Source organism: Patagioenas fasciata, chromosome 1 (assembly GCF_037038585.1).
Source record: "Patagioenas fasciata isolate bPatFas1 chromosome 1, bPatFas1.hap1, whole genome shotgun sequence".
NCBI classification, from domain to species: domain Eukaryota; kingdom Metazoa; phylum Chordata; class Aves; order Columbiformes; family Columbidae; genus Patagioenas; species Patagioenas fasciata.
Window position 1 is genome coordinate 32,011,131 of NC_092520.1, and position 13,092 is coordinate 32,024,222.

Sequence of the window (13,092 nt, forward strand, 5' to 3'; positions counted from 1 at the left end):
GAGTCTTAGATTTTGTCTCTTTTAAGCCTGCGTCCTGTAAAACACTGTAATTGCACACAACTGTGTTTGCCAGCCATCCTCTGCAAACGGAAAGCATGCATTGAAAAAGCACCCAAGCAGAGGACTTCCAAAATACACACTGCAAAAGCTGCTAGTTTACCAAAAAGTCCCTCTTTGGTCTGCCCTCCCCTGCCCTCCTCTGCTGTTGCTACCTTGCAGTTTGTGACATCCCGATAGTGGGAGGTCTGACAAACCGAACAAGGCAGCGAGCAAGAAATTCCATTCCTGTTGAAATCTGTAATTGCTCTGTGCAGGCTGCCTTTTTTTTGTGTGTGTGTGTGTGTGTGTGTGTGTGTGCTCTTTCTTTTGTGTCACTCTGAGAAGGGCTCTGATACTGTTATTATTTTAAACATAGCTTGCCCTGGGGCGGGGAAAGGCACAAGGAAAGAGTCGGCAAGCAGCCTATCTCTCAGAAGAAAAGAACAAGCCTCGCAGCACAGGAACTGGCTTCACTCAAGTGTGCAGTTTAGAAGTCAAAAAACTATTCCAAATACCACCATTTTGGAGGAGACTGAAGAAAAGGGACGCAAAACTGGCTAAACACAATGAAGAATATAGTGAATCTGTACAAAGTGAACCTAATCGCATTTTGAGAGTGGGCTCTGATGTACAACGTAAGTCTTCCTTAAATTGTATTTTTTTAACATAATATCTACCTGTTTAATTTCCATTTTGAAGCCAGGCTGGGCCAAACGGTACAATTAGCTATAAAAATTAGCATGGAGCAGAATGTGTAATCTCTGATATGAGGCTGAAAGTGATACTGAAATACAACAAAAGTCAGAAACTATCAGCCATATTATGAAGGATAAACTATAAATAAGAGCATGTCTAATTATTTCAAGAGAAAGATGCTGGATGGAATCTTTAATCAACTTTCTTAATAGGGAAGCAAGAGCTCTGCTGTTTTGTATGGCAAGCTATTTTAATACTGCTGTGTTTAAAATTGTGTGATTACAGTTACCAATAGCAATAAGATGTAGCTCCAGAGGGGAGTCCTAGTGGTTTGCAAAAGTTTTTTCTCTTTTATTTCTCCAACATTTTTGCTCTCTGAAGCCTCAAGTCCACATTCTCTATCCTACAGTTTGGTTTTGCTTTTCAGCTGGATTTTCAATGTATGCCTACACTGGACTTCCTATGGAACTGAAAACAAAACATTTCAGCATTCAGAGTAATTCTGGTATGTTTTTCTACATCACGCTAGTGGCAAAAATACAACCAACAAAAGATTGTGCTCCTTCAGCTTCTGGCATGGACAACTGAGGAATATAAAGCCCGATGGTGACAAAGGGTGATAATTTCCTGTTTTTCACTATTTATCCCACCAGTTTCAAACTTCGCAATGGATATTCTTTGTGATCAGGAGAGCTCTGTGAACCCAACTGCAAAATCTTTAATACAAATAAATCATGAGAGAAGACTTTACAGAAATGTTTATGGAGCTGGAGAGATTAATGCATCACATCTCTTTAACTTGACTGTGGACTCTGAAAACCTAACCAATGTTTCGAGTGAAAGTAGCATGACTCCACCGTGCTACTCTTCTCTGTTTCAGCTTTCACAGAAAAACTGGCCAGCTCTGCTGACAGTCATAGTGATTGTTTTAACAATTGCTGGAAATATTCTTGTCATCATGGCTGTGTCACTGGAGAAAAAACTACAGAATGCCACTAACTATTTTCTAATGTCACTTGCAATAGCTGATATGCTGCTGGGTTTCCTTGTAATGCCTGTGTCAATGTTAACCATACTGTACGGTGAGTATTAGCTGTGTAACTTACTGCATGTATTGAGAAGCTTTAAACATTGCATGCACATGTTGTTGTTGTTGTTATTGTTTCATTCTCTTACCACAAAAACTGTAATAACTCCATACAAATTGAAATACGTGTAATTGGTTAAGGGATGTAAGAATAGGTGAAGTACTTGAATCTTTTCCTCCTTTATATTTCTAGTGACAGGCATTTTAAACACAGTCCAGAACATTAGTTTATTAATCAGTTGCTGAAGGAATTGTTTCAAAGTGTATATGAAGATGCTTTGTTCTCTCTATTCTTTCAGTGTTTTTCTTTGGCTAGTAATTTTCAATATTCCTACTGAGAATGTAAGGTCCTGCCAGTTACTTTGCTCTGCAAATATGCATAGAAGCACTAACGACTACCTTTAGATTCAAAGTAGGCAACCCCTCCAATTACTTTTAATGAAGTAACAAAAATGTAAATAATTTTCTTAAAACCAGTGCCCTACTTTGACATCTACTTACCAGCAAATGCTGGCATAAATATTGTGGAAATTTAAAAATAGATGGGAAATAATTCTGCCTAATTTTTAGTAACATTTACAAATGCAAAGCTATGATTTCTTAAAAGAAGTCATTAAACAATTAAGTGAATAATGACTCACAGTTCATACCCTTGTAGGTCATTAGTAGCAGATCTTTCTTCTCATTTTCACCAAAATCACTTGCAGCACAGCTCACGTAGAAAAAAGCAGCAGCCTATGTGTTAAGTACCAATATTTTCAGGCTTTTATAATCCCTAAACTTTGAGAAACGAGGTTTCTAGTGCCAGAACTGAATTGCTACAGTTCAAGGAGAAACTGGACAACATCGGGAGAAAAGCGAGGTTTTTGCAAATATTTCTATTGCTTCATTATTTTGGAACTAAAGGTCCATGCATGAGACTGTGATTTAAGAGAGATTTCATCCAGAAAACTGAAAGTTTATTTCCCAGTTTCAGTATCTCTACAAAGATTGCCCTCAGTAGCATTTTCAAACTGTATTTGGCATCAGTGACGGTGTAACGTTGTGATTTATTGTATTAGTGGTGCAACTACCTTTGGCGGGAGAAACAGTGTAAAAGGGAGCCGCGGGAGTAGAAAATTTCTGATGCGTGAGATTAGCAAAACCCTTTTAAATCCGGAGTGATTCCCTGAGACATGCAACAGGGACTCCTGCTGGCCAGGCTCTGCTGCTGAGGAAAGAGGCACCTGAAATCCGTGTCTTGGAAGCAATTTGGAGGTCAGGATATGGGATTTTCTCCATGCAGCGAAGCCGAAATCCTTGTTGCAGGAGGAAGACTCTGTTGTTCTCCCTTGTGATGGCTGCACAAAGGAGCAGCAGGGCACCTAAAGCGGCAGGCAGGGCAGTGTGCTGGCATTCCCTCCTCTCTCCCTGCTTTTTTGCTTGCCAGGTTAAGAAGGGGAGGCCTTTGCAGGGTAACTTGGGGTGAAAAATCATCTGGTGGTGTGCACAGGTATCAGAAGAGCTGTCTTGGCATGGTGAACCCCCAACCTCTCCAGGGCAACCAATGATGCTGCAGAGGGAAATCTCCCCCTATACAGGAGCATTTGCTTGGCCTCAGCTGCCCAGAGAAAGGCCAGGACACAGCCAGCCTGAGCCACACCTCCCACGCTGATGGTCCTGAGCCCAAATGGAGTACCTTTGCATCTGCTTCACTCTGCTGGAGTACCTCCAAGGCTGCGGAACTAGGGTGTTTAACCACCTGCCCTGCAACCCCTTGAAGGGGGATTGTTTTCCTCAAAAGAGAGATGATTGCCATCTTGAGAGCTTTACAGCTACCGTGAACAACTCCCATTCTGAATGCCCTGCCACACCAGCCACATATCTGCCCAACCTGCACTCTTTGGGCCAGGCAGGCTTCTCCATCCACCCAACAGCATGAGCCTCCACTGGAGAAAAAGACTCCCACCAAGCTGATGTGCCCACAGAGCAGAGAATTCACAGAGTTCAACAGCGGCACTGATTTCCACCCAATCACACGTCAGGTTCCAGGTGCTTGTTGCTCCTGCCTCAGAGACTTGCCCCATGCCAGTGTTGAGAAGCTGTCGGGATTATTGGCAGATTCTGTGGTAACTCCCTGCTGCATTGGAAAGACCGGGCATTTCAGAGGGCTGCTGACCAGCTGAGTGCTGACCTTAGATGTGGCTTCAGCTGATGTGCTTCTGACCAGGCAGGATGGTGCACAGGGCCTCCTCAGCAACCTCCTGTCCTATGGACTCTCTTCCCCTCTCCCTTCTTCCTTCTCCCTTCTCTCCCCTCTCTCCTCTCTCTTCACTCTTCTTTCTTCTCTCTCTACAGCATGTCCTCAGCCTTTCACTCAAAACCTCTTTTTGCCAACAAGCAGCAGCCCAACCATCTTGGATAACTTCATGTGTTTGCCTCCTTGCCTTGCCTCTTATGGACCACATCAAATCCTGGACCTTAGAGATTGCCTACCCAATCTTTAAATTGCAGCCATGTTTTGTTATGTTTTGTTTTGTTTCCTCTTGGATACATGGAAGGCTGAATTGGACAATGGCCAGAGCACAGCATAAGGCAAAGACACATAAAATGTCCCAAGGCCTGCCTGGAGGATGTTATTTACAGCCTTCCTAACTCTTATTGCATCTACAGTTGGCTCCTCTCGTGTACTTGGCCCTTTCTTCACCCTGTAGTCTTAAAGGTTTATCTGATGGATACTGTTTTGTCCTTGCTCCATCCACATTTAGAGTAAGGACAAGAGGTTTAGAAGGATCCAACAAACGTGTTCCTAAAGGGCACTGAAGCAAGAGAACAGAGGCATGTTGTCAAGTGTAAAAAATATTTTTTTGCTTTTCCCTCTGTAAACTGTGGTGGCCTGACACAGGGAGCCTGCTGGGAAGACATGCCCCTGAAAGCAAACCCTCACATAACACATTCCAGAGGCTGGATTCCCCATTGGAAGACCAGAAAACAAGATAAAACATATTCATAAATACTGTATGACTTGTCAGGGTAAGCTCATATTGCAGCAGTCAAATAGCACCAAGAAACAGGTCTTCCCAGTGCTACCTGAGACTAAGTTTAATTAGACACAGACCTAGCTCCTCTGCCTCTCTCTCTGTTCCTGTTGTTGTAAATCTTGTATTGTATCTCCAAAGGAGACAGACACCCCCCTGAAACACCAGCGTGTTTTAATACCTGCTCTGGCATTGCCGTATGCTGCACTGTTATGGGCGACTCAGATAATATGCTTTAAATAAAATCACAACAAGCTAAGGACACAGCTAACTGCAAAACTTGCTCCAAGGAGAGTTATTAGTGGTTCCCTGCAGGACTAGGAAGGGCCTTTGAATAGAGTCCTGCAGGGCTCTGCTTAGCCTGGGTCTGCTCAGCATTTGTTCCTGACAACTTGGACAGTGTATAGAGTATGAACTTAAACAGCTTTCCAAAAGCACCAAGCTGGGAGAGGTTACAAGCACTCGGAGGGACAACATCAGAATCATCAACAATCACCTGAACCCCTGAAGAGAAAGTCTGAAATGAACAAATAACAGTCAGTGAGGACAAATGCAAAGATACCCACTTAGGAAAAAGACAGCAAACCAACACCTGGTGGGGAAATACGTCCAGGCTTCAGGAATGCCGAACAAGATCTGGCTCTCAAAATGGATGATAAGCTGAGCACGTGTCCCTAGTATGATATTTTTATACAGAAGGCACTCATCATTCCAGGTTGTGTAAGTAAAGACATTCCCTGCAAGACCCATGAAGTGATCTTGTATTTCACTTACCAGTCAGGAGGCCTTTGCAAAAGTAACGACTCCTGTTTTGGTTACTGAAAGATAAGCAAGATGTGGATAAATTAAATACATTCCAGGGCAGGGAAACAAGAAGCACAAAAGCTTTAAAAGCATTATCTGCAAGCAAAAGATAAAGGAACTGGCTTTGATTAGTCTGGAAAAGAAAAAAATAGGCAAGACAGGATAGCCATCTTCCAATAGATTCAAGAAAGGCATGTAATCAATTATTCTTCATGGTTAGTGGAAAGAACACGGGAAAAGGGAAGGCTCAGTTTGCAGTGAAGAAGATGTTGGCTGGATATTGGTAAACACTAATGCTTTTGTTTTGGATTGCTCTCTCTCAAGGAGCCTATCAATATTCATTGATACAGAGAATATCCTTATTGAAGTAAATGGTAGGTACCCAAAGACAGGCGAGATAAATATCACTGGTATGCAACAAAATACACTTCTTTCTTCACCTGCCACTAAACTGAAAGTTTCGGTTTCAGAATTCAGGCACCTTTGCATATCAGCAGGTATTAATAATGCAGTAATCATGTGGATGAAAAGTCCTAAAACAAAATTGAGAACTTGCAGGAATACAATGACAAAATTGCTTCTCTTTCCATAGATTTGCTGCCAGAAATGGTTGATTATAACACCAAGCGTTTGCAAATAGAATTAAAAAGAAAAGAAAAAAAACGTACATTGCTTGTACCCTGGGAAAGAAGCAGAGTTAATCCCAACAGCTACAAAATTAGAAGTCTGCAAGCAAATAAAAAAAGGTTTCTTAAAACAGTGTCAGGCACGTCCTATTGAAAGCATCACTTCCCACCAGCTTCTCCTAGAAAGATACATGCACCAAGGTGTATGTGTCACAACAAAAGGCGTATGTCACATTCTTAGCTGATGCCAACTTTCTCTTGTACAGGATATGCATGGCCTCTACCTAGAAAGCTCTGTGCCATTTGGATCTACTTGGATGTGCTTTTCTCCACCGCCTCCATCATGCACCTCTGTGCCATCTCACTGGATCGCTATATTGCCATTCGAAACCCCATTCATCACAGCCGGTTTAACTCAAGAACTAAGGCTTTTGCAAAAATAATTGCTGTTTGGACCATATCAGTTGGTAAGTGAGGCAATATTTCAGCATGTAATTGCAGATTTCTAGCCTTTGAGAGGATTTGACATACATTGCAGTCTAAATCTGTATTCCCTGCCTGCAGTATTTTGCTTGCCACAGTCTAAGAAGTGCTGTAATATAGTAATTGTGCAATGGAAATCAACAACAGGAAATGGAGGAGAACTGAGCAGCACTGTCACTGAAAGAATATACATCAGTGATAGGACTATTTGGTTGAAGTTTGTTTTAAAGATGTGTTTATTTCCCATATTGATTATCCACCATTACATTAATGTTTGAAAAGAAAAAACTATCTCAAATGAAAAAAAAACCCACAACTCCTTGTCTTATGTAAGTCAGTTGTTCCCAATTTCTTATGAGGGTAATTTGCTTAGAGGTGTTTCTTATGGGCAGATCTTTTCTGCCTTTCTCGGTGTGTAGGGCAGGGTATTTATTGCATCCTATTCAGGAGGCATTAGATACCCTGTCTTTGCCATAAATGAGAGAAGTTTCTCCACAGGACAGCTCAGAGGTGCAGCCTAAAATAGGTGCCCTGAATGACTCCCTAGATGAATATCTCTTTGTGATGGAAAAACTCAGAGGCTCAAAACCAGGCATGGGAGTGTTGCTCTTCCATTCCCACAGTGGCAGCATCTTCGGTCCAGAGCACTCTCATGGCACGGGAGTTGGGAAGAGTGTGGTGTTTGATGCCGTCAGGGACGTCCTCACACACCCGGCATGGAGGTTCTTAAACATGTTGAAAGTACAGTTCCCTTTCAACTATTCCACTTTTGTAGACACCCCTGAGCACCGGCAGCTCATTTATTCAGAATCAGGAAAAAATCCACACTTTTGCCCGGCAAGAGGTAAGTGTTGCCAGCAATCAAAGGTAATTAGCCTCTTCCCTGGCTAATAAAAATTATTGCAAGTGGTAATTGTGATTTGTTACCATTCTTCTGAGGGGAAGGAAAGGAGACGATGCCTAACACTGTGCCTGCCTGCTGCTCTGAATCATCTTCTGGTCTCCTACTTGATCCTGGTCCAGAGTCTCAGAAAAAGCAGTTCAGGATATTTATGGCTTAAAATAGCTGTATTTTCTGCTGCACGGCAAGAAATAGAAAGAACACTTAACAGGAGGACAGTTCTACATCCTCCAAGATATGATGAGGTTCAACAGCATCATGTGTGGCTCTGGGGTGCATTCAGGTGATCACATTTAGATGTCTTGCACCAGCCAGGTGAACTCCACCCTAGCTCTCAACTATAAAGGAGGTCTGGAGCAACTTAGATGTAGATGTCTTCATTTAGATTAGACAAATCATACCTTGTATCTCACTTGTATCAGTGACTTTTTTATCAATCCAGTAGAAAACATGTTACTTTGTTCAGTTTTTCCAATCTTGGACACTGTTAAGTACAAGAACTTTCAGTGCGTTCTCCATATAACTAAAAGGTCAAGCATTACTTCAATTTGTACATACTGGTTTTGTCTGCATTTGTGTGTGGTGCCTGTATTTGGTGTGTGTGAAATAACTGTCCTTTTTAAACACAAATAAATTTACAGAAATATCAGAACGACCATTCCAGGGGCAAACCAGCAATCCACACTGCTCAGTGTCTTTTTTAGGCAGCAGCTCAGTGCCATAGTATCTGAATTAGCTCACTATTAAATGACTCCAGAAAAATGTATTATTTAAGCCCTTTTAGTTAGAACACAGTTTATGTCCTGTAGCAGGAGGCTTTAGCTCTTTGATATGTTGATATTTCAGTTCAAAAGTTCGGACTATTCTTTGCAGTAATAACTGATAACAATTTACCCATTGTAAAAACACCTTTTCTGCTCTCTAGAGAATTTTCTTCTAACAGTGATCAGACAAGCCACAGATGTTATTTGTTATTACTACAGCAAGTGATAGCAATATGGTCTCTATTTATATACCTCTGAAAAATACAACTCTTTATTTTATTGGAAAGCACTCAAGTGTGAGATGAGTGAAGAGTGAAGAGTCCTGCTTTACTGCAGCTAGGTAAGGACACATATGAGGGAACGGTGGATGCCAGAAAAATTTTGGGGCAGATAGGGTAAACTCCATCTCATTCGCACACCACCTGCCATCAAAACAGTGAGTAGGTTAAATAGATATAAATGAATGCAGGCAAACATGCTGAGGTGTGCAGGAATGAAGTGATGCTGAGCAGGTTTGCTAGTCCTGTGGATGCAAGGGCCATGGGGAGATGAGCTCAAGGAAGACAGGTCAGTTCCCAGCCTGGCAACTGTGTCGTGAATGACAAATGCGATGTTCTCCAGAGGACAGACAGGGAAGCAAACACACAGCAAGCTCCAAAGAATCTGCTGAGCTAGTCACTGCCAGGCTGGACTGAGATTGCACCATGGCATGATGCTATACCATATAGAATAAAAATGCCAGTATTATAAGGAAACTTGATAGATCCCAGATCACCTGTGCAAATGGCTGTCAGTCTGTCATTGACCCTGTCCTGATCTGCCATGATCCAAGTCAGAACAGACACAAAATGGTTTCTGAAGAATGAAGTGTTTTCCATATAAGTTCTATATCATTTACTAATAGGAAATGTTTTCTGAACAAAAACGTGCTCCATGTAACATTTACCAATCTGCATGCTTTCAATGCTACTTAGAATGGCAGGGCTATAAATCATTTGGGTTGGAAGGGACGTTTAAAAATCATCTAGATCACTGCCCCTGCCAGGGACATCTTTCACTAGACCAGGTTGCTCAAAGCTCCATCCAACCTGACCCTGAACACTTCCAGTGATGGAGCAACATGTTCCAGCCATGCTTATAGTAAAAAACTTCTTCCTTATGTCCAAACTAAATCTACTCTCAGTTTAAAGCCATTGCCCCTTGTCTTGTCACTACAGGACTTGATAAAAAGTCTCTCTCCATCTTTCTTATAAATCCCCTTAATACATTGGAAGGCCCCAATAAGGTCTCCCTGGAGCCTTCTCCAGGCTGAACAACCCCAACTCTCTCAGCCTTTCTTCATAATGAGAGGTGTTTGAGTCCTCTAATCATTTTCATGGCACTCCTCTCTTTCCTGAATAATGACAAATAGTTTTGCATATTTAGATAGGGTTCCCTCCAACTAACCTACAACTCTTTGCTTCCTAGCACTGAATTTTCTCTACTGCTTTGCTGTCCATTAGCTGAGATTTATGAGGACCTTCTGCAGTTCTCTACAGCCAACAGTTGTGTGCTGACAGCACATTTACTCAGCTCCAGTATCCATGCAGATAGGTCACAGATGGGATGAACAGCACTGATAAACACAGAGGGCTCTTGGATGTTACCTTCTACCCTGCTCACTGTGGAAACAAACCATTTAATCCTATCCAATGTTTTCTGTCTTTCAACCCATCCCTTTTCTACAAAAAGACCTTTCTTCTTCTGCCACTAGAGTTTAATTTCTTTAACAGCCTTTGACAAAATAGCATTATCAGAGCTTTCTGGAAATACAGGAACATTATGCCAGCTGTATCACCATTATCCACCTGATCACTGGCTCCTGCAAATACATCTAGCTGATTTGTGGGGTATGGCTTCTAGTTTGTTTTGTGGGGCATGCAAAAGTTCTCCCACTACTTCTCAATCTATCATTATGACTTCCAACTTACCTAAGTAATAATGCTTTCATTCACTAAATTCATAATTTTCTTTTTATTCACTAAATTCACAAATTTGTTCAGCGAATTTGATCCAAAGATCAATCAATCAGTGATCTTCCTTCCACTGGCTTCAGTGATATACGAAATATTTTTTAAAAGCATTAAAAAAGGATAGATGATTTGATTTACTTGACTTCTGAAATCTTGACTTTCTTAGATTATTTAAAAAAAGAAATTCATACTAATATTTGGGTTTGCACTTAGTGGAAGGAGAGCATTTAGCCAGCAGCCTTTCTTTCACTAGACCATGTAATGCCACAGGCAATTGGTTTAAAATGGATTCTAATTAGTGTAACAGATTCTAATCGTGTCTTTAATTCTTAAATCATCCAGTACCCAGAGTGGCCAGATAATTAGATTATTTGTAGCTGTTGAAGGCAAAAGTCCGTTAAACCCTGAATATTATTCCATTTGTTTTGAAGCACAGAGGTCATTGCTGAGAACAGGTGTAAAAAGCCCAAGCATTTCCCTTACCTAGAAAACTTAGAGTTGAATTTTGAATAGCGTTTAACTGGAGTCTACAGAATTGTAAACAGAGGCTATGCTGAAAAATACAGGCAAAGCACCTTTGAGTCCTAAGTGGGCCTAAGAAACCTATTGCTCTGTAACTGGACAAAAATGCATCATTCTCTTCTTTAAAAATCCTTGAAAAGGCCACATAAAAGAATTACAGTCATAAATGGTAAGCTCTTGTATATATCATTCCTCAGTCCTTATTTCTCTCTATTGCTCTATTAATGGTCTAAGTAATGTGAAGTTTGATGAAACCCAAATCCTCTTAGCTGAGTTTTCTCTTATCGTTTCTCACTCAGCCTACACATCTGTTCATTGCCTCCAGGCAGTCTCTACTCTCCCCAGTTGCTAACAACTCAGATTTATTCAGTACTTTTCATGCAGAAAAGTCGTCCGAAGTGGAACTGGCTGAAAGTGGTGAAATATCTCCCACAGAACAACTCTCCTAAAATTTTGCGATTGCTTTCAAGGTTTCAAAAATAAAGAAATACTGTAGCATGTCAAGCAGCATTCTCCAAAGTGCAAAAAGTTACGTGCAAGTATATGAAAAAGTCCAGTGCAACTGAGCCCACTGGTGATTTGGCAGCGGGAAGCTTTATGCTGACACAGGGGCTTTCTCTCTCTTCTCAGGCAGCCTGCCATTTCTCTCCATGACTTCTTGCTGTCCTACAGAGTACGAAGGGCCAGGGAAGCAACTGGGATTTGGAGAGGACAACCACCAGCATTGTCATTTGATGACAGCTTTGGCGTCCTTTAGCACATCAGCGACTCAGTTCTGCCAAGGGCAGCCTTCGTTTGAAAGCCCCTTTACTGTTTTAAAAAGGCAAAAATAGACAAGGGGCTGCAGGTTGGGAATCCATTTCTTCCAGATGACATAGTTATCATTTGCCACTTAATTTTAGTTTATTTTAGGGATGGGTTGGCACAGGAAAAGATCACTTGTTATAACATGGAACACACTGCCAAAATTTGCAAAATTGCAAATAATTACACACAGCACCATACTCTGACAATATAAAGTTGAGTACCTACATTTGGAACTGCTAGAGCTAAACTTGAAATATCTGCGACACTACTCTCTTTACCATGTAGTCATTCACTTTGCTTCCATTTCTTCTTCGGAAAACTTGGCTTTGGATTCTTAGCAGCATTTATAATAATTTCCTTACCTGACATTTCATTTTATCATACCCATGAAACCATCTCCCAGAGAGAGCATACTGTTTGCTCTTTACAGATGGAAGATTTCAAGGGCAAACTTTATCGGTTTTGTGTTTGGACAATCCCCTGCGACCCTTCCCATTTATGGATGTAGATGCCACCATAAAAATAAAACACCATAAAGATGTTGTCAAAAATAGTGACACAAAACATAGAAAAACTTGCATTGACTATAATGAAGGGTCAAGACACAATATTTCATAAATGAAGTGTTAGATCTTCAACACCAGGTCACAGAAGTAGGATCCTCATTGTATCATTTTATAGAGACACAATGTATGAAACAGTCATGGCAGTAGAGAGTTCATTGCTCTACTAATGACCCCACCAGCAGTGACAACTAATGAGCAAATAACGTTTCATGGGTAGGTTGTTCAAGGGAAGTTAATATTCAGTGCTGTGATACACATTTCTGAGTTGGCTAGCACATACATTCTGTTTATGAGACATTACATAAGATGATTCTGAGAAAGAGACATAAATATCATATTTACTTTGTTCATTGATGTAAATGATTCCTGTACTTCCCATGCAACAGAATCTTTTTCTTGATTTGTTCTTCCCAGACGAGTGAACACATCTCAGCCAGCATCCCAACAGCCTACCACACGTATCTCCCTCACATAACTGTGAAGGTTAAAAAACCTTGCATTTTGAACTTGTATTCTTTTCATTTTCTGATGATGAGGTGTTACCAACCTTATGCTTTTCTTTATGAAAAAATGCTAAAGGAATGGTAATGATTGAACTGCTTTCTAAATCCTCCAAATTTGAAAACGCAGAGAAAAAGAAGCAACATAAAAATCCATATGGCCACATTCACAAACCAGAGACATTGAGCAACCTGGCATACATCTGGATGGGGAAGAATACATTATACCAGTACAGATATATTGACAAATGAAGGGTAATTATTGTGC

At 41.0% G+C, this 13,092-nt stretch overlaps 1 protein-coding gene across 1 annotated transcript in view; it reads left to right on the forward strand.

Moving 5' to 3' along the window:
- Window positions 1–359: 359 nt before the first annotated feature.
- The window catches only part of HTR2A (5-hydroxytryptamine receptor 2A), a 33,242-nt gene continuing 20,509 nt past the window's right edge, over window positions 360–13,092 (forward strand). The window contains exons 1-3 of the mRNA XM_065853462.2: window positions 360–674; window positions 1,163–1,817; window positions 6,536–6,736. Of these exons, the coding sequence (XP_065709534.2) occupies window positions 1,403–1,817; window positions 6,536–6,736 (616 nt within the window). The 5' untranslated portion in view covers window positions 360–674; window positions 1,163–1,402. The remainder of the gene's footprint in view (window positions 675–1,162; window positions 1,818–6,535; window positions 6,737–13,092) is intronic.